At 40.4% G+C, this 22400-nt stretch overlaps 1 protein-coding gene across 5 annotated transcripts in view; it reads right to left on the reverse strand.

The window, feature by feature from the left end:
- The window catches only part of tcerg1b (transcription elongation regulator 1b (CA150)), a 45592-nt gene that overhangs the window by 11573 nt on the left and 11619 nt on the right, over positions 1-22400 (reverse strand). For 2 of the 5 annotated variants that reach the window (XM_007891396.2, XM_007891399.2), the window contains 9 exons: positions 14276-14338; positions 10074-10259; positions 9579-9688; positions 9169-9257; positions 7922-8085; positions 6424-6490; positions 5797-5932; positions 4181-4270; positions 2112-2230 (listed from right to left, as the gene is read on the reverse strand). In XM_007891396.2, the coding sequence (XP_007889587.2) occupies positions 2112-2230; positions 4181-4270; positions 5797-5932; positions 6424-6490; positions 7922-8085; positions 9169-9257; positions 9579-9688; positions 10074-10259; positions 14276-14338 (1024 nt within the window). Of the gene's footprint in view, positions 1-2111; positions 2231-4180; positions 4271-5796; positions 5933-6423; positions 6491-7921; positions 8086-9168; positions 9258-9578; positions 9689-10073; positions 10260-14275; positions 14339-14891; positions 14922-22400 lie in introns of all 5 variants that reach the window. The other 3 variants (XM_007891397.2, XM_007891400.2, XM_007891395.2) reach the window with 2 other exon arrangements.

The following is a 22400-nucleotide window of genomic DNA, read 5'->3' on the forward strand; positions in this document are numbered from 1 at the left end:
TAATAAATTGGTCACTTCAATCCATAACTGTTTGTGGGATACTGCCGTGCGCAATTGGCTGTCCCGTTTTGCCCACAAATATAGTCAATTTGCTTTACAGTATGTTCTGTGAAGCGTTTTTGAGACGTCTAGAAGATGTGAAAAGTACTATATCAAATACAAGGTTTATTATTATATGTTGAAATTCAACAGGGTTTTTGACCAGTATGTAAAGTACATTGAAGTATTTTTAAATTCATATTAAGAAGCATTTCCCTTTTGAAACAAACAACAACCTGCATTTATATAACATTTAGGAGCATAGGAACAAGAGGAGGCCATTCAGCCCATTGGGCTTGTCCCACCATTTTGAGATCTGCACCTCAATTCCACCTCCCTGCCCTCTCTCCATATCCCCTGATATCTTGTCTGTCAAGGATTTACCCATTGGCCTTCTAAATGTTTCAAACGACTCTGCCTCCACTGCCCTCATAAGTGAATTCCACACTCCCACCACCCGCTGTGTGAAAAAAAACTTATTTCGCCTTTAAACGGTTTACCCTCAAGTTTAAGACTGCGGCTTCCAGTCCTCAATTCTCTAGCCAGAGGAAACAGCTGCTCACCATTCAGCTTGTCAAATCCCTGAATAATTTTATACACCTCAATCAGATCACCCTTCAACCTCTTGAACTTGAGAGAATACAATTCATTATAATTTAGGTTCTCAACACTAGATATCATCTAGGAAAACAACACCCCATATTCTTTAAGGCCAATATATCCTTCCTAAGGTTTAGTACCCAAAACTGCAGTGTTCCAACTGAGGTCTAACCAGTGTTTTATAGAACTATAACATAATTTCTTAACTTTTGTATTTCAGCCCCCTTGTGATAAATGCCAACACTGTATTAGCCTTTTTGATTACTTTCTGCATAAGAATTATGAACCTGAACACCAAGATCCCTTTGCTCATTATTCCCGAAGTGTTTCTCCATCATGAATGCAGTCCAACTCGACATTCTTAGATTCAAAATGAACCACCTCCCACTTTGTCACATTGGAGACCATTTGCGATAGTTCCACCCATTCTCTTAACCTGTCTACATCCCTCCGCAAATGTTCATTGCCACTTTGACAATTTGGATAGATTCCTTCCACGGCTTATAATAATAATAATAATAATCCTTGCATTTGATATAGCGCTTTTCACGTCGGGAGGACGTCCCAAAGCGCTTCACAGAACACACTGTAAAGTGAATTGACTGTATATTTGTGGGCGAACGCGGCAGCCAATTGCGCACAGCAATGTCCCACAAACAGTCGTAGATTGAAAATGACCAATTTTTATTATTGTTTTTGGTTTTGGATGGATTATTATTAGGCGTGTGGAGTAAGGAAACTTGCCCAAGGTTTCGCCCTGCCTGGAATTGAACTCAGGTCTCTCACTTGCAAAGCGAGTGCTCTAACCACTGAGCTTCAGTGGGGCCCCAACACAGATCACTGAGTGCTTAACACTGCTTATTACTGCTCACCGGTCAGAAAATATCCCTATTATTCTATCTCTCTCTCTCCTATCTCCCAAACAAGTTCTCATCCATGTCAACAGGTCAAAAGTCTGTGAATGTTGGATCCATTTAAATTTCAACACTGAGGTGGATAGATACTGGTTAGGTAAGCGTACCAAGGGATATGGGGCAAGGACGAGTAATTGGAGTTGAGGTACAGATCAGCTATCATCTCCACATCCCCCGCCCCAACCCCCCTACCAACGGTGGCCGGGTCTTCAGCCTCTCAGCCCCTAGGCTCTGGAACTCTATTCCCCAGTGCCTTCGCCTTGCTTCCTCTCTTTCCTCCTTCAAGGCCGGTCTCAAGACCTTTCTCTTTGACCATGCCTTTAGCTCCCCTCTCGACTCTCTAACCCCTCCTCGCTCCCTCCCTTCCCTCCCCTCACCCTGACCATTTCCCCCTGCTCAGGTCCTGACGCAACTGTCCAGCAATTTGGGACATCCTCCCGACGTGAAAGGCGTTCTATCAATGGAATCTTGTTGTTGTTGTTATAGAATGGCAGAACAGGCTGAATCGCCAACTCCTGTTTCTGTTTTATTGAGCGTGACCGAACCAACTTCACTAACCTGGGGGTTAACTTTGCTTCCTCGAGCAATTTTTTGTAATCCTCTTTAGATTGTTGTAGTTTGTTTTTCTTCTCTTTTCGTTCCTCTTCAGCTCTGGTCTTCACGTACTGGTCAAAAACCTGTTGATTTACAAAGCCATCATTGTGAGCTCAAACACATTTCTGTTTTTTTAAATGTGGCTGGAACTTGAAACCCACATAGTCTATGCTGTCACACACTACTAGTGCTGGAGGTCTATTGCATTGTTGCAATAATACCTCACATTAAACTGAGGTTCCATCTGTGCCTGTTCAGATGGTCATTAAATATCCCATAGCATTACCTGAAAGAAGGATAATGCCATGTTGGCGTTCTTTGCAAAAGGTTTAGAGTACAAGAGTAGGGAAGTCTTGCTGCAGTTGTATAGGGCCTCGGTGAGACCGCACCTAGAGTACTGTGTGCAGTTTTGGTCTCCTTATTTAAGAAAGGACATACTCGCCTTAGAGGGGGTGCAGCGTAGATTCACTAGGTTGGTTCCTGGGATGAGGGGGTTGACCTATGAGGATAGGTTCAGTAAACTAGGCCTATATTCTCTAGAATATTATTCTCTATAATATAGGAGAATTAGCGGTGATCTTATAGAAACCTATAAGATTCTTAAAGGACTTGACAGGGTAGATGCTGTGAGACTGTTTCCCCTGGCTGGAGAATCTAAAACTAGGGGTTATAGTCTCAAGATTAAGGGTCAGCCTTTTCGAACTGAGTTGAAGAAACATTTTTTCACTCAGAGTGTAGTGAATTTATGGAATTCTTTACCCCAGAAGGCTGTGGATGCTCAGTCCTTGAACATATTCAAGACTTAGGTTGATAGATTTCTAAAGGATAGAGGGATTAAAGGATATGGGGATAGCAGGTAAATGGAATTAGGTTAGAATATCAGCGGGGCAGGCTTGAGGGTCTGAATGGCCTACTCCTGCTCCTACGTCATGGTCTCTGTGCTATTTGTACCATTTCCAAGAATCTTCATGTATGCAGGCTCTGCTGCTGGAGATTAAAGCTGACAATGTGTGAAGAAGAATAGCGTGTGATTAGCAAGGTTTTGCAGAGGGGATAAAAATATTTTTTTTAAAAAAGTTGATGTCAAGTTACACTAGCGATCATCAGAATTGGCACTGCCCCAAGTTTTGCAAGATCTGGATTATAAAGTGCTGATTTGAAACGTGATTAAAGGAGTTTATGGCTAATAAGATTGGATATCTATTTATCACTCAAAGAAGTGATCAGATCCACAGGACTCCTGCTAATCCTCTCCAGTGCAGGATACAAAGAAGGAAGTTGGATTTGTTTTAGGCTACAAAATCGAAACAGCTCAAAAGGCTTCACAGAAATTATTGTTAAGTGCAGTAACTGTTTTTGCAGGCAACTTTAGCCAAACGGCACAACACAGTCCCACAAGCAGACATGAGGTGAATGTCCAAATTTATCTGGAGTTTTTTGGCCAGGACCACAGGGAGAAACTCCCTTCTCTATTAGTGTAAAGCAGTTTGAACCTTTCAATGTAATAAAGCACTTTCAGTACGTTAAAGGTATCAGCCTGGCTCAGTTGGTGGCAGTCACTCTTCTGAATCAGAAGGTGGTGGGTCCAAGCTCAATGTAGGGACTTGGAGCTCAGGCTGACACTCTACAGCTTGCAGGGGAAGGGGCAATTGTTGGGAGAGCCGTCCTTCTGACGAGACAGTAATCCAAAGTTTATACTACTCGAAAAGAAAAAGGAGTTTCTATCAGTCTCTCATGCAACACTCCCCAGATAAAACTAGTCATTCACTTCATGGCGCTATGTGGAACATTGTGTGTGCTGTCATACCACTTTACAGTAAATGTTGTGAATCCTTTGAGACATCCTCTCATGAAAAGTACTACATCAAATGCAAGAATTATTCATTATTATTTGTATAAAAAAGTTTGCTCCTATTCTAATATTGTATTTGGAAAAACAAATGCTAATAAGTTGACTTGTCACAATGCTAACTTGATTACTTCATGACAGTTTATACTTTGATTTTCTCAAATATGATATGCAGCTGCCTGACCTGTTTCCTTTCCTTTGGATTGAGCAGAAGATATCTAGGATCAAAAACAATCTTGTGGAGTTCCTTTTCCCATGTTGAAAATGCCGACACCTGAAAAGAGAAATCAAGGAGTGAAAATTAAACAATTAATTGCACTTTTCTAAAACTAGAGAAATAGTTTTCAAGTCCTGGAGTGCAAAGTTATCTGTAATTAGAATATAAAATAGCACAGTGGCAGCTCTATACTCTGGGCAAAATCCAATGTTGGGAAAGGAGAGTCATAATTCAAAGTGCCAGTTTAGACGTCACAATTTCTGTTTATCGACCTTACCCGATTGCAGTTTCCATCTGTATCAAAAACAGACGAGCAGCAGGGGCTGCTGACAAGTTATTCACTAATTGGCCTTGAATTCCACTAAACAATTATGACATCAGTCAAGTAACCTCTTATTAAAACATTTACCACAGGGTGACATTTAAAAGCGTCCCAGCTGAGCTCCACTGGGGGCAAAACCTTGAAGTTTAATCTTTTGATTGCAAAGCCTTTTGGCTTTTTATCTCATGTTGTGTAAGTTGAGAATAATCGTTCAGATAAGGAGAAAGCCTGAACTTCAAGCCACATACACAGTACAGAAACTTGTGCAGTACAAAATGCTGAATAAGCAAACCTAAAAGGGCTGGAAGAGATTTACAGACAAAACAGGGAACCTTGCTATTAAACCTTACAAAGGAACACTTCTCAAAATTCTTCCTACATGAAGAAATGGTCAGTTTTATATAAAAATAAAACTTTATTTTAATAGTGAAAAGAAGCAGTGTGCTCTATTTTAGTGCAGCTGAACTTCACATGTTGCCACCTCATATTTATAGATATTTATACATAGTTATCCATATATAAATAAGTTTTTCTATCTGATTATTTTTGAAAATGATGGTGCTGAACATTCTAAACTCACTAATGAGCATATCTGACTAATAAGGGCAAAATAAGCTTGTTGTTATGAGTGGGTTTCTGTTGTTGCATCTCAAGCCGGTAAGAGATCAGGGCGGAAAATTATTCCATTATCCTGGCCCACATTTAACCCTGCTGGCCTGGCGGACACAACAGTGCACCACCATAGGCTGCTAATGAAACACACAGCTGCACACACATCCGAAATGACAGCTCCAGCAGAGCTCCAGGACACTCTGCTCACAATTAAGCATCTTGATCAGTGGTCAAATGGCAATATTAGTAATTAAACAAACAGTGATTGACAACCTCTCCCTAATAAGCAGAAGCTATCTCTACCCTCAAAAAATATGGTAGAGACAGAATACATTTTTTTCTAAGATAAAACACAAAGAGTGAAATTTCTTTAGTTACTTTTTTTAAAAAAAACTGAACCTAACGATCTTTCTTTGCTTGTGAGCTCTACGTTCGCCAGCAAAGAAACAAGAACAGTTGAGTAGGTCAGACATGCCATCAGTTTGAAGCTCATTATGTGAATGGCTGACACATTCAAATCTGCGCTATGGGTGCCGAATCAATGTCTGACATCAGAGATGCCACAGGCATGCTGCATTATCTGTGAAAGTTAACCAATTTCAAGTTTATAAGCACTTCAAAATATGGATGTAAACGATTCAGTCCTTACCCCTCGTTCTAGCAGCATATCTCTAAACTGTTTCATGCGAGCTTCCAAGGGAACTATGGCCCTTTCACGAGCAGCTTTGATCTCGGCTTCCATAGCTGCCTCTTTCTCAGACTCCGGATCCTTGGGATCATCTTTCCTGTAAAGTTAGCGAATATTAAGCAGACAAAACTTTGCTGAAAGGATAGAATAATTTCTGTGGTTTGATTTTCTAGGAGGTATTTTCACTTAATAACTGAACAATCTACCTTTCTTAGAGCTTACAGGAGGCTTCAATTGAAAACTAGTTAGCATATAATATTAATATTGCACCTTCGCACTTTAGAATAATCATCTGCATTATTTTTCCGTAAATCAGTCAAGCTACATTGCTGGACTAGCATGAAAGTTACAGTGCAGCCCAGGCCACATAGATCAGATCACAAGTTCAAATCAAAAGTCTGTGTTGCTTGGCTGATCTCATTTGGTGAAGCAGTTGAGGTTGTACAATTGCTCTCAGCTCCCCTGAGTAAGGGAAGAGAGAGAAAAAGAAACATTGGTCAGGGTTCCTACTCCTGTTTATTATCAATTGATCGCTGTTGGAAGGTACAGGTGTGGATGTCAGGGATTTTTAGCCTTTGAACTACTCACTTCCTCTTCTTTGCTTTCACTGGTTCATCATCATACGACTCCTCCATAAGCTCGGTCTCCTCTTTCACTAAATAAAAAGGAAAATGTTTTCATTGTAAAATACTTGCTGTAATGAGGTTTCTTCAGTTTATTTGAACATTTTCCTTTTTTTAGAAATTCACACGTGAAATATACCTTATTTCACGTAAACCCAGTTTACGGTTCTCATGAACTCAATCCATTATTAAACTTGTTTTTAATACTCATATTTTGAAACAGGTGAGACTGCGTACAGAGCTAATCTAATGTTGCACTAAAAAGATTTAAAATCTTTATAAGCCTAAAAATTACAAAAGGAAAAAAAAATCACTACAATAAGAAAACCTTCAATCTGAGTGTAATAAAACGTCAATAATGTTGAAATTCTTTTAAGTTATTTCAAACCCAAACTTTATACTTGTACTTGCTGACATTGCAGCTGAATGTTGGCAAGACGGCAGCCATACTCTTTGGCTCCCGTCAACGTCTTCTCTTCTATGAGTCTGAACTCTTTAACTTCCCTGGACTCTCCCTCAGACTCACCAAATCCATGAGTAACTTAGGTGTCAAGTTCGACCCTCAGCTTTCCTTTCTATCCCACATCCATTTCCTGACCAGGTCTGCTTTTTTCCACCTGTTACATTGCCCGCCTCCGTCTGTACCTCACAACCAACACAGCCAAAGCCTTTGTCCACACCTTGGTCACTTTCCGGCTAGACTATTCCAATATCCTCCTTGCTGGTCTCCCCAGCTCCACCATACACAGAAACCAATTAATTCAAAATTATGACGCCCAGATACTCACCCACTGAAACTCCGTACCTCCATTACATCATTACATCAGCCTCCACTGGCTCCCAATTACCGAACTGATCGATTTCAAGATCCTCTCATTCGTTTCCAAATTCCTTCATGCCCTCCCACCTCCCGACGTATCCGATTTGCTTACCGCCCACTCACTGCCTCTCCTCGGCTGGTTCTGGCCTCCTGTTTGGCCCTTGTCCCCTCCACCATCGGTGGCAGTGCCTTCAGCCACTGCATCCCGAAACTTGAACTCTCTCCCTTCATCTCTCCACCTTGCCCGCTCCCTCACCACTTTCAAATCCCGCCTAAAGACTTTCCTTTTTGATTGGTCACCTCACACCTCCCTGCCTCAGTGTCAGCACTGTCAAGCGCTAACAGACTCTACCCTGCGTGAACTACACTATATAAATTCAAGTTGATGTTGTACTATTCTTTCACAGTGTTGAAATTGCAATTGACCAACTTCACTTGGATCAACATTACTCCAAATAACCATAACAAACTTTAGGGTGTTTTATAAAATAATCTACACAAACATTTTTCGATGATTTTCAGGCCTTGCTTGCAGCATTCAGTGACGTGGGGTAACTGCAATTTCATTCAACCATAAATGTTGCATTAAGGTTTCTAGTAATGTCACAACAAACAGCAATAGGTCCCAATTTGGATCTCTCACCTAATTGTTTCTTCTCATCTTCAGTTGACTTTTTATGAGGTGGTTCCTGAATAATTTTATCTACATCTGCTCGACCAACCAGTTCGTCTGGCCGATCCCACATAGATAGACGAGTCGTGGGGTTATAGTAAAACACCCGTTCATCGCCAGTCCAGACAACACACCTGGAAAAGTAACAGTTATGACCAAGAAGCATATGATAAAAACTAATCACTGTTCTGACAGCTAACAGATCACATAATTTACTACTAAGTTCATGGGATTCATATTCATCATTTGTAAGTACAGCAGATTTGATTTTGGGAAGAGGGAGTCAAACATAGTCAAGTATAGTATGTGCTATCAATGAAATAATTGTATGAACCACTAGTCTCAGTCACATTCTGTAAATAAAGAGCTCCATCTAATGGCAGTGCGATGGCGTCTTATCTTTTTTCTGAGGTACACGTGTCAAACTTGATTCTGTCCACGATCAGGCAGACGCACAAATCTTTAACCTTTCTGACCACTGTCTGTCTGAGGAGGGGGCCACAGTTTACATCCATTTTGTAATACCCCAACAGTAATTCATTGTTTAGTTGTCAATAATTCTTTGATATTATTGCAAAAATGTAAGCCAGATGATGATAATAATATCACCCTTTGTGACTTCTCAAAGCGCTTCACAGAATATACTGCAAAGTGAATAGACTGTATTTTGTGGGCAAAACGCACCAGCAGCAGTTGTGGACTGAATGGCTATCTTTTTTAAAGGGATTATTACCCCCGGAAAGCAATCTACCAATCAACTAACTAGAGGGTTCCTTCGTATTTACCACTAGGTAAACAGGGGTGTGGAGTAAGGAAACTTGCCTAAAGTTTTGGCCCTCCTGGGAATTGAACTTGGGTCCTCTCGTTTGCAAGGCGAGTGCTCTAACCATTACGCTACAGGACTTCACACTAAACCAAATGGCAACTCAAAATTTACATACGAACAGTGAAGTTTTTTGCTTGTGAGAAAGATAGGTCTTTAGAATTTTAACAGCTTAGGGTTCGAGATGGACAAAGACACAAAGCTAGAGAGACTCTAAGGAAGACTGAGAAACAGAAGGAGAATGAGACAGACAGAGACATACAGAAGCTCATGCAGCTTGCACTTCAGCATTTTTTAAAAAAAATATTCTTTATGCAACAAATGTAGAACTTTTTAAAATAACATTGAACAGTTCCAAAGACAAATATCATCACATAACATTAATATTACATACCATGGTGTACCAGGGACAGGGGTTGTTGCTACGGGTTTAGCTTTTTGAGCAGCTTTCTCTTCCTCAGTCAAAATCTCCTCTTTTGGCTCCTGAAAAAATAAACAGAAATGTAACAAAGATATGTAAACGGCACAAATAATTGATTAGTCTTGTATAGCCACTGACTGAGAATGTTGAACTGTTATGAAACTAGGTTTGAATCACATTACTGTGAACATGGCTCACTGTAATCTGAAAAAAATGCAGTGATAAAAATACAGCACTTTACCAGAAGCTTTATCTTCCAGTGATGTTCAACGTATTGGAAATTAAGAACTTCAATATTAAATCACAATCTCTTCACAATCAATTTCCACAGAGCTCATCTCCAAGCACATCCTACATAGCTGTACATTAACCATACCACAGACCTCTTTTTTCTCCTTCGGATGATCCTCTTTGGTATCCTCCTCTTCCATTTCCATCGGTTCTGGTTCCGATGGCTCTTTGCACATCTCTCTAGGTTTCTCCATTTCCTTATCTGCTTTGCACAAACAATTATATGAATGATATGTTTTGAATTCTGCTTTCAGCACGCAAACCAGCATGCTGAAAGCAGAATCCAGCACATATTTTTAACAATATGTCCAATTTTACCTTTCCAAAGTTAAAGCGAAACCAAAATCATCTTTCAAGTAAACAATAAAGAATAACTTTTCAGACAAAAAGCCGCGCTGGTTGGCATTTTGAGGTAAGGGAACTTTGGTTAACCTCAGACGCTGCTTAAGCTGGACAAAACAGCCCTAATGCGACCCGCTTAAGCGGCTTCCACTGTACATCACAATGTTTTTTATTCCAGTTCTAACATAAAATGAAACGAATGGGTTGAGAAGTTGTAGCTCATTAGTTGTGCGTCGACTAGATACCTTTCTCCCTGAGCTCACGTGGTCTCTCCCACGTGGACTCCAAGGTCCTGTTGTTGTAATAGTAGGTTTTTCCATCACCAGTTTTATATTCTGTCCATTCCAAGCTTGGAAGGCCAATTGACGAAGCTAGTGTAACCTGTGGAGGCAACATCGGCATGATAGGTGGGGCCATTCCGGGCAATAAACCTGAAACAACAAGAACAGCATTTTGAAAAGGAGAACAGAGAGAATACTCACATACTACAATTCATAGTTTGACCAGACCATGACTAGAGCCTGAACAGTGATTGAAATTTCAGAAATATTTGCAACCCAGCCTTCTCCTAAAAACTGTTTTAATTGGAAAGCTACATATCTAAGCACACATTTTCTTTTTCCAATTGTGGCTTCCGTTTTACTCCAGTAAAACTGGGTTGAAATAGATTTACTATTTGAATGGTACATTACAAGGATAATTACGAGTTAGCAAGTTTTGCAGGATTCTATCATTAAAAATGACAACGGTACAGAGTATTTTTAAAAAAAATAAGCTTGAATATTTCAGGTGGACTTCACTACATTTTAATATAATTTAATATAATTTCTCTTGTCAAGTATCCATTCTCATAAAGTGAAGATGACTGACCTAAGATTTACTCTGTAGCAGACAAGATCAAACATGTGAAATAAAATGACAGAACAAACTGTATATGTTGAAAATAAACAGACTCACACTCAAAGTGTAGAAATTTTACAAACTTTGTACTGGTGTTGGAATTGACTGACACAGGCAACAGTCTCAAAACAATCTTCCTTAAAAACATTTTAAAAACACGTGCATGCTGGTGGAAGGAGGGGTGGGGAAGAGGGGGAGAAAGGCAGCACAAAATCCCAATAGAGCCCAGAACATGCTTCTGGAAACTGCCAACAGCTCATAAATGATTCAATCGTTTATAAGCAAGAGATTATAAATGACTGTGCAATAATTCCACGTGCTGCAACTTCTCTTCATCAACCTTAAAATGAGATCTCTGCCTTCATTGTAATTTGTGGTTGAGCTGAAATATTTTATTCAGTAGGTAAAGGTGGTGTGCCAGAATTTGCAGAACTGTGTAATACTTTGATTTACTGAATTGTCAAAATATACATTTCATTTCAGTCAAATTCAAAGTGTGGTTCAAAACAACATGTTCAGCTTTCCCCACATCAGCAACATTGCCCTCCTCTGTCATTCCTCTCGGGCTGTAAAGACTCTCATCCATGCTTTTATCACATCTAGGCTCAACTATGCTAACTCTCTGCTCACTGGACTTTCCAATTCTCCCCTCCACAAGCTGCAGATTGTTCAAAACTCTGCAGCTCGTGTTCTCTCCCACACTAAGCTCTGTGAGAACCCCCATCCTTACCTGGCTGCCCATCCCCCAGAGGATCGAGTTCAAGATCCTCGTCTTCACTTTTTAAGCCCTCCAGGTCTTGCCTCACCCTACTTCTGTGACCTTCTAAAACCTTACCAATCTTCCTGCTCCCTCTGCCGGCCTCACATACCCCATTCTGCCAACCCATCATCGGCAGTCAGGCCTTCAGCCTTTCTGCCCCACTCTCTGGAGCTGGAATCCCTTCGCCTTGCTATTCTCTTGCCTCCTTCAAGATCAGTCTCAAGACCTTCCTCTTTAACCCCACCTTTAGTCATCTTCCCACCCCACACTACTATGGACCCCACCACTTTCTAATCCAATTCCCAACTTGGGTGCAAACCCTTGACCATCCAACGCTTTGGGACATCCTCCCAACATAAAAGGCACTGGATAAGTACAATTTGTTGTTGTATCCAATTTCTAATTTCACTGTCATTTCACACATGTGAAAATTCAAAGTGGTGGGTTTTATATAGCGTTACATAGTCACCAGCACAGAGTTCCTGAATACAAAGTGCTTCTGCCAGATTAAATCTGTGTTTGCAACTAAATACTATTTATTCGGGAATAAGCTCTCCTGTTGGTCTAGTGAGTAAAGTGACAGTGCAATATAGCACGACTAGATAAAAATAGGAAAGCCAGTTTATGCTCACTTGGTCTATCTCAACCGTAGCAGCATGTGGGACAATGGGATGCTGTAATTTGCTCCAGTATGGAAGGGGAAATCAGACGATTGTCAGATGAGAGCAGGATTAGTCTTGGCTGTAATGTCTCCCATGATCAAATAGCCTGTCAACACTCACTATCAAGGCTCCCACATGAACAGTCACTTGGGCAAAGTATTAAAGAGTACCCGGGCATCCTTAAAAATGTAACACAGTATACAGAAAAAGGGATCATATTGGCAAAAAAATTAAAGCGTAATTTGAAACAGGAGATCGGCTGTTATTTCAAATAAACTATCATGTGGCTGAGAAAAGTTTAAGCACTCTGAGGCACTACCCTGAGTGCGATATAAATTCAAGTACTATACAAATGTAATTTTTTGTTGTTGCTATTAATTCTCACTCCTATTGAAAAACAAGCTGAGCTTTCTACTTCTGTTTCTTTTGCCACTTATATGTTTGACAAACCAATCAAAGCCATTAATTAAGGAGGATTTCTTCCAAGCAAGAAATAAATTGCTAACACTTGGAATTTTCTCTTTATATCATAAACATATACAAAGTTCTGTCCTAAAGACTCTTCTATAGTGGACACACTTATCCGCTCCCTCCACTCGACAGGCTCTGGCTCTCTCCATGTCCCCCGCCCGGCCCGTCTTGCCCCACCATCAGAGCTCGGGCCTTCAGCCTCTCCGCCTCCACCCTTTGGAACTCCAACCCACATTCCCTTGCTCCTCTCCTTCCCTTGCCTCCTTCAAGACGCGTCTCAAGGCCCTCCTCTTCGACCTCGCCTTCGGCCACCCTCTTACACTCCCTGATCCTAACCCCCCCTGCTCGGGCCAAATCCCTGACTGTTCAGTGCCTTGGCACATCCTCCCGATGTGAAAGGCGCTACACAAATGTAATTTTGTATTGTGTACGAACAATCAAACCCTACATTGGCAATGTTTTCTTCTGATCAATCACATAAAACACAACCATATCTTACACACACCTGCAAAGATCGGTCAGTTAATTACAGGTCATTAAAACTTGCAATATGTAAGTGGGAGGGACGGGAGGAGGAGGGGGCATGGGGGGCAGTGCAGAAAAGGGGACAGTGAATAAAAAGAGAGAAGATATTGCTACTTTAGTGGATTTTTACAACCAAACAAAAGTTACAAATTTCAGGGAACAATGATGCAGCTTTACCGTTCTTTAGCACTGTACTCAGAAAGCATTTTGTATTTTGAAAGTGTTTCGCCCACAAAATATGCAGTCAATTCAATTTACAGTATATTCTGTGAAGAACTTTGAGACATCTCGATATGATAAGGCGCTATATCAAATGCAAGGATTATTATTATTACTACAGTAACCCCATTAACCTACATCATTTCTAGAAGCCATCCTAAAAAAGTAGACCAATTCTGAAGATGTTCAGAATTAATTGGAAATATTTGCTTTGTGCTACTGGATTATACTACTGAAAAGATAGGTCCTACAGAAGTCCCATTCAATAAAGTTGCAAAGGAAAATGTTATTACCATGTCCAGAAGCTTATGTGAGATACAGTACCTGCAATTTCTGACACCAACAGTTTTGCACAGACCAATGGCGGAAACAATGACAATTCATAATTAACCACCATTACAATAATGGCAGTTATCTTTTTGCTTTATAAGCTATATAAAGCTTGAAGCAAATGGGGAAGAAATGGGAAAACAGTTATCATAAACTGAACACAACAGTCTTGTTAGCAACAATGGGTGTAGTTAGCAACTACACAAGCATGCACAAAGACTAACATTGCAAATACACAGGAAATGGGTTTGTACACACAAGCACTTGTCAGCACAGATGCCATAACTAAGTAAATAAAGAGAGGCTTTACACACGTAGTGAAAAAAAATTAAGGTAGTGCAGGCAAATACAATTTGATATTCCAAGTTAATGTTTTTCCCCAACAGTACTGGTACTTGCAGAGCATGGTATTATCCACAGTACTGAAAATATGGGCCCAAAATATGATTTGTTTTGTCTAAGGGTTTGCATGAGATACTGCCTTAAAATAAAGCCAAAGGTTCGGGACAGCTAAAATAAAGTCATAACATTCAACATCATGCCAACTAATAAGACAGAAAGGACCAAGATAAAATATTACCGTTCTTGGCGGTAGTGACTGTCTTTACATACGGGCAGCTGACTATTTGCATCATTGCTACACCTGTAAGAACGGAATAAGCAAGCGTGTTGGAGAAAAGATAGGCGTCAGCTGCTGCAAAATGATTTTAAAGCTGCATTATCGTAAAACATGTTCCAGTCCTCATTTAGATCACCATTACTTAGGAAAATACAGTACAACATTGCAGGGAAACAGTGTCCATGTTAGCTGATTCTTTCACGGTTAAAAATGTTAATGTAAGTTTCGTATGAGCTCCAGCAACGCAGTGGACTCACATTTTGTATACATTTACCCAGGATACATAGACTAAATACTGAATAAACTATGTATGCCATGGTTCTTTTTAATGCCATGCTATACTAAAACTCTAGGACAGCATTAAAACATTTACATTGACTAATGTGAACAGCAGGCTGTTTAACAGATGAGCAACTCGAAAAGTAAAAAAGGGCCATTAATCAAGATCTTATGCACATGAATACACATTTACATAATAAATGCTGTCTAATATATACATTAACACCACAGGTTTCGTTTGAAATAGGGGCAATGTTGGTTTGTTTAAAAAAGACACTTAATTGAGGTATGCACTTACAGGTAAGTGGAGTAGACTGTACTTGTAAACCTGCAAGAGTTGACATACTGTAGATCATATCCTCAGGAATTAATAACTTTAATCTTTCAGATAACGTACAGTAAGTATGCATTATTGAACAATGAAAGGTGCACACTCTGAAATCCAATTTTGAAAGAATGTACATATTCTGAAAAAGGAAAACCAATACATAAAGGCGTATTCTACAGTATAATGCAGCTTTAAACTAAACTAGGATCAATTTGTCCCAACTGATCCCCACATCAGTCAGCAGGGACAGATTGAAGTCTTCCCAATTACATTCTATTACAAAGAAAGCACTCAGTACTTGAAATATACATATTAAAATAAAATTTGAATTTCCAGATGTCTTCGTACAGTTAGTTTGGTGTTTTAAAATTTACACCATGTTATTTATTGTCAAGTGCTGACAATTTATCCACAAATTCTGCACACTAATAAATGCATAATTACATGAATTAGTAAAACTGACTCAGGGTGGTAGAGAAATGCACATCTTAAATCTCAGTGCAAATTTCTCATTTGATTTTGACAGGTGCTATACAAATGCAAGTTGTTGATTTTTAAAAACTGGTTGGGAAATGTAAATGCTTTTCGTGTTAAGATTTAGTAATTTTGGTACAGAGGAAATTAACGTTAACTGCATTTTGTATTGCTTCTCTATAATGCTTTGATATATTGTTTATCCAGCACAAACGACTTTGCTCAGGACTGTCTGATGAAACCTGCTCATTCACCTCAGTTTCTTTTCAACCAACAGAGAATTGTCACCTGAGCAAGGTCCAGTTTACACAATTAAGGATGTTGGAACAGTGGGAAGGAGTGCAGTATGTAATAAGTTAATTGAATTCAAAGAATCAGGCCCATTGAACTTAAGCAGGTCGACTATTTGATTGTCCAATGATAAACCTTCCTCTGAAGCCTCACTCTTCCTCCTAGCTTGAGGCACCAAGCACCTTGAGCCAATCAACCCTATCCTCGCCCACCTTCATTGGCTCCCCATCCCCCAAGGATCAGGTTTAAATTCCACATCCTCACGGACCTGTTCCTGCCTACCTCTGCGACCTACTAAAACCTTACCAACCTGCTTGCTCCCTCTGCTCAGTGGGCACCAGCCCTGCCCGCCCCACCATTGGCGGTCAGGCTTTTCTGCCCCATCCTCTGGAACTCCATCCCTTCACCTTGCTTGCTTTGCCTTTTTCAAGGCCCATCTCAAGATCTTCCTCTTTGACTTGCCTTGGGTCATCTTCCCACCTCCACCCTCCTTGCCCTCCATCCCTCTCGACTCCACTCCCAGCTTTGGTGCGAACCTTAACCGTGCAGGGCCTTGGGACGTCCTCCCGACATGAAAGGCACTATATAAATGAAATTTGTTGTTCTCGAAGGGAGAATACAATGTTGAATCCAGGAAGCAAAGTTTTTGAGAAAAGATGCTTTTGACATTTCTTGTTAGCACCATCTGCTGGCCTATCAGTAACAAAACACCCAGTTAAAACAGTTGTGTTGGATTGAACTAATTTCTTCACAATAATCTAAATCGTTGACTTTGGTGCCTTGAGCATTTAGAATTAGATTGTGACTAATTGCATTTTAGCCTAATGTTAGTAATTTTAAATGATAATTTTTTAGTGTTACAATTACAGTGTTTGTATTTCAGACATTAGGCATTCATATCATTATTTTTACTGCACTTTAAATTACACACCAGGAAGCTGCTCCAAAAGTTTGAAGATGCTAGCCTAAAGCTCTTGCACTAAACTCACTGTCATAGCAACCCCATATCCTTAACTCCATTTGGCTACCGGAGCTCTCTTAATTCAGGCTTTCTTGTCATTCTCCCCTTTCTTTGCGTACTATTGATATTTTCTTCCTTACATACTTACACTCTTCTCTCTTGGACAGTTGTTCCTCCTTTCGCTGGTGCACTTCTTTCTCACTTATTTCCTTCCCCTGAAACTCTCTCTTTCCTCATGGAGATTTGTCTATCTTTGATTGAGCCGTTTCTTCCCACAACATTTCCTCATATGGACTATCCTCTCCCACGCCTTTCCAGTTTAATTACTAGACATGAATAAATATCTGGAGTATGTCTCCCAGAATAATTCCCTTAGACTGATCTGACATTCCAACCAGTCACCTTCCTCATAGCAAATTACCCACAGTAATCACTCATGCACAGACATTCAGATGACTGCCAATTGAGCTCAGAAAAGGTGGTTCATGACTATCTGTCAGTATAAGGGTTGTGCGTTCAAGATGAAAATGTTTGGCAGTTCAGAATCAGCTCAGTCGATTAGGAAATCCCTAATTTTATAATATTTGCCTTATCATGTCTTCGAAACATCTCAAAGCGCTTTTTTACAGTCCTAAGTATTTGCTTCCAAACATTCAGATTCTGCAAGAATCAGAAGCCACACGAATGGTTGTGCCTTAAATGTTAACCTTTCTCAGATGCTTACCGACTTGCTATGGATTATCAATCTGTTTCTATTTCAGATTTCCATCATTTAGCATCCATCATCTGACATTTGTCAGAAATAAAAAGAAAAACTTAAATGATAGAAATGAAGTACGCCAACATAACAGTGTCATACAGCATTGTCTAATGGACAGATAGTGATATTTTCTGTGAGTCCAGAAGTACCAAGTGAACCTGGAATTCAGACCAAAGGATTTTCAACACCCAAGTCTTTATTTTATGTACTGAAACAGAAATGGGAAATGGTAATTTGGTGATGCAATCCTCAAAAGAAACTTCCACGCAAAGCACAAACAATGATGTGCAAACAGACTAATTCTACATTAATACCCACAGTCAAAAGGTGTAAGTCAAAAAAAAAGAGTACAAGATTCTCACCTACATGATAGGAAACTTACATCTGCAGTGAAACAGATTTGTTCCAGTCACAATTTAAAAGTTTAATCAATCATAAATTTACCCCTAAATTGAAGAATACGTGGAGCTAAAGACCGACTGTCGGAAGGTAACTACATTTTCTACTTTCAGAACTATAAGGTTTGTTTGACAAATTAAATTTGACAGGATTTCTGGCACAAACTTATTTTACTTGTCTTTCAATCTCAGATATCTATTTGCAAATTACAAACAATTGCCCCAAAACAATACAAATTTATAATCCCTGCATTTGATATAGCGCTTTTCACGTCTTCTAGACGTCTCAAATTGCTTCACAGAATATACTGTAAAGTGAATTGATTGAATATTTATGGGTGAAATGTGGCAGCCTAATAGCAGCGTCCCACAAACAATTTGACTGGGAATCAAACCCAGGTCTCTCGAATTTACTTTCACATCAGGGAGACTTCCCAAAGCACTGAAGAGTCTAAAGTTTGCCCTCGATTTGGGGGTGTGGACCGAGGAGTGGGGCAAAAATAACCAAAAGTGCAGTCGAAGAGGAAGGTCTTGAGGTGGACTTGAAGGAGGCGAGTGAATGGGCAAGACAAAGAGACTCCGAGATGACATTCCAAACGTGGGGCTGATATGCTGAAAGCTGATGGTGGGGCAGTGGTGTCCAGCAAGCGGAAGGGGGCAACCAGATTGTAGGATTTGAGGAAGTCCCAGAGATAATGTGTTTCACAATGGAGGGATTTAAAGGTCAGGGCGAGGATCTTGAACTCGATTCACTGGGGAATGGGGAGCAAGTAGAGCCGGGCTAGGTTAGGAGTAGTATCATGGAGCTAAGCTGAAGTGAGACTTCAGCTGTGCAGGCTAAAGATACCCCAGTTATTCTTTTCATGTACATCAAGTAACACTTACAATAATTTACTGGTAATTAACTATAATTGTCATTGCTAGCATTTCTGACACAATCTTATTTTACTTGTCTTTCAATCTCAGAGACATCTATCTGCTCTTCAATAAATAATATCTACTCAATACTATGCAATAGGATCTTGTCTATTTCCTTTCACATCTCACCTAATAAGATTTAACAGAAGGATACAGACAAAAATAGGATGCTGATGATATAAATGAATTAGAATAGAAAACAAATTGACCTAGAAAAAAGTAAATTTATTTCTATCAGTACCATATGCTTCACTCTGCAGTTTCTCACTAAATCCCCACCGGGATGTGTAGCCAATAGCCAAAAGCATAAATTAACTCAATTTCCAAAAACTGAGCTTTGTGCATGAAGTTTTTTTTTAAAAAGTTTATACAGATCACTTTCAGATGTTTATTTTCTAAAAAATACTTCTCCCCCAAGTATCAAACATAATTAAATGCACCTGGTTCATATAACTGTACCAGTATTCACTCTCCCACTGCCACGCAGCATGCCTCTATCAAGTCAAGATAGCGCAAAATTGTTTCTTTTTTTAAAAATCGGAATTTTTTACGACTTGACTTTCATGCAAGGCAGTGTACCTCCAATGCATTTATGTGGATAAAACCATGGATGAGATACTTATCTGTAAATCGTGAAGAGCTAAAGTTTTCACCTTCCTTTCTGTAAAACTATTGTAACTTTAAAATTATATTAGCCATGGATCCAAAAATGTAAAGATCAGTCGATAAAAACAGCTAACCACTGAAGACAAAATTATGGCCTTGAGTGAAAGCAGAAATTACAAAGTTTAGGATGTAGAACAGATTCTTCCCCCGCCCCACCAGAAAACAGCCTGTTGATTAACAGTCCTAGTTTTAGGACACGTCAAAGCACACTGACTAATATGTAACATACACAACACAGCACCCAATTTATTCAGGATTAAGATACCAGTCAAACTAAAAAATTAAAGACAAAAAACACAGAAATGAATCACCTGGTTTAATTCACAAATGAATACCCAGTACTGCAAAACTGATTTAGAATAGAATCCTTGTAAATTGCAGAACACTGTTCCCCTGTTCTGTATGGTAAACAAATGTGATTTTTTTTTTGCATTTCTGTTTTAACCTCAGTTGTTATACTGGGGGAAGCTCTTTGAATGCCTAGTTTATATTCCGGACTCAACGTAGTAAATTGCCACACAAACACTGCATAAATCAAATTTGAGGAGTGGTGAGGATATCTCAGTCATTAACAGACCATTTGTAATGTTAAAGAGAACAAGGACTAAAGTGTAAATCAGTCCTCTGGGAATCACTTTACTGTTGGAAAGACTTGTCATATTATTACTAGCAGTAAAAAAAATCAGAATGTAGAAGAAACCTCATCATAATAGGCTTCATTATAACACAGGTCTACTTTTAGCACAAATGGGGTGTGGACCCCAACATTCTCTTACCAAAAAATCCAAACTGCCAGAAAGCCAGCTGGCTCTCTTGCACTAACAATAGCTAATTTCATAGACTTGAAACATGGGCAATGTTCAGATCAACAGGTCGTTGGGCAGGAAGCAATGCTGGCAGTGACCTGTAGAGCTGGAAGTCAGCATTTGTTTGGCTGGGAAGATGGATAGTTCTTTGCCCGCTTATGCAATTAATGCAGAAGTGCTCATTGGTACTTGTGCCCCATTGTAATACTCGTTAGAATTTTGTGGATCTCAAATCCCAACAGGGCTCAACTATACTGCCCATTATACCACAGCTGTCTCTCATCTCTACAGATTTGACTAACTCACCCTGAGATTCCCCCAATGGGAAATAGAAGATTTTAAGATGCAATTAATAATAATAAATGCTTGCATTTGATATAGCACCTCACATCTTCGAGAAGTCTCAAAGCGCTTCACAGAATATACTGAAAAGTGAATTGACTGTATATTTTGTGGGCAAAATGGGGCAGCCAATTGAGCACAGCAGTGTCCCACAAACAGTCATGGATTGAGGGACTACATTTTTTTAAGGGATTATTACCCCCGAAAAGCAATCCGCCAATCAACTAACTGTAAGGTTCCTACTTTCTGCTGGATAAACAGAGGCATGTGGAGTAACAAAACTTGCTCAACATTTCACCCTGCCCGTGAATCAAACCCAGATCCTCTTGCTTGTGAGGAGAGTCCTCTAACCACTAGGTTACAGGACTATTACAAAGGCATTTATGCATTTTATACAGCAATCTAGACAAAGGGTTAGAATGCACCTAAATGTGACTCCTGCTTAGTTATTAAGCAGGAGCCACATTTATGACCATAAAAGCATCTTCAGTGTATTCAACACCAAAAAGATATACATTTGCACACAACGTTTTACCTTCAAAAGACATCTGCAATGCAATTTTCTTTCCTCAATTGAAACTTTAATTTTGCCATGCAGATCATTTTTAAAGGTACAAATTCTTAAATTCAATGGGATATTTTTAGTGTAAGTATATCACAGGTGCCCCTCATCTCTACAGATTTGACTGCCCACAGATACAGCGCTCGTCAAAGTAACAAATGACGTCCTCTCTCTCTCTCTCGCTCTGTGACCAGAGCTCCCTCTGCCTCCTCATTCTCCTGGACCTCTCCGCCATATTCGACAGAGTTGATCACGCCAACCTGCTCCATTGCCTCTCCTCCCTCATCCACCTTAGTGGGACTGCACTCGCTTGGCTCGAATGCTACTTTAAAAGGCAGCAACAATACATCTCGGCAAATGGTTTTTCCTCCCGTCCCTGACTGGTTACTTGTGGGATACCCCAAGGCTTCATCCTTGCCCCCTTCTTTTCCTTATCCACATGTTTCCTCTCAGTGATGTCACCCGCAGACATGGGGTCAACTCCCATATGTATGCAGATGACACCCAAATCGACTCCAGCTGCGACTGATGTCCTGTCAGCTTGTTTCTTTCCTGCAGCTGAATGTCGGCAAGATAGAACGTTGACGGCTACCATCAATGTGGTCTCTCCTGCGGGTCTGAACTCCTTGACCACCCCAGGCTCTCCCTCAGACTCACCGAACCTGTGCACAACTTAGGCATCAGGTTCGATCCACAACTTTCCTTTCTACCCCACATCCATCTCCTGACCAGGATTACTTTTTACCTCTGTCACATTGCCCGCCTTCATCTGTAACGCACAACCAACACAACCTTCGCCTTCATCACATCCCGGCTGGACTATTCTAAAGCCCTGCTCGCTGGTCTCCCCAGCTCCGCCCTAAACAAAATTCAACGAATTCAAAACTCCATCGCCCGGATACTCACGCGCACAAAACTCCGTACCCCCATCACACCAGTCCTTGCCAGGCTCCACTGGCATCCAATTCCCAAATGGATCAATTTGAAGATCCTCTCACTCGTTTTCAAATCCCTTTATGCCGTCCACCTCCCTATCTATCTGATCTGCTTACCCTCCCACTCCACCAACTGCAGCCTCCACTCAGCTGGCTCCGGCCTCCTGTTTGTCCCTCATCCCCTCCGTCAGTGGCCGTGCCTTCAGGCCCTACGCCCCAAAACTCTCTCCCTCAATCCCTCCTCCATGCCCCCTCCCTCCCCACTTTCAAATCCCACCTTGATCATGCTTAGGATCACCCCCCTCCTCCTGGAATGGTGTCAGACTCAGCCACTATCAAGCGCTCCGGGGCACTTCCCAGCGTGAA

Source organism: Callorhinchus milii, unplaced genomic scaffold, assembly GCF_018977255.1.
Source record: "Callorhinchus milii isolate IMCB2004 unplaced genomic scaffold, IMCB_Cmil_1.0 Scaffold13, whole genome shotgun sequence".
Lineage (NCBI taxonomy): Eukaryota > Metazoa > Chordata > Chondrichthyes > Chimaeriformes > Callorhinchidae > Callorhinchus > Callorhinchus milii.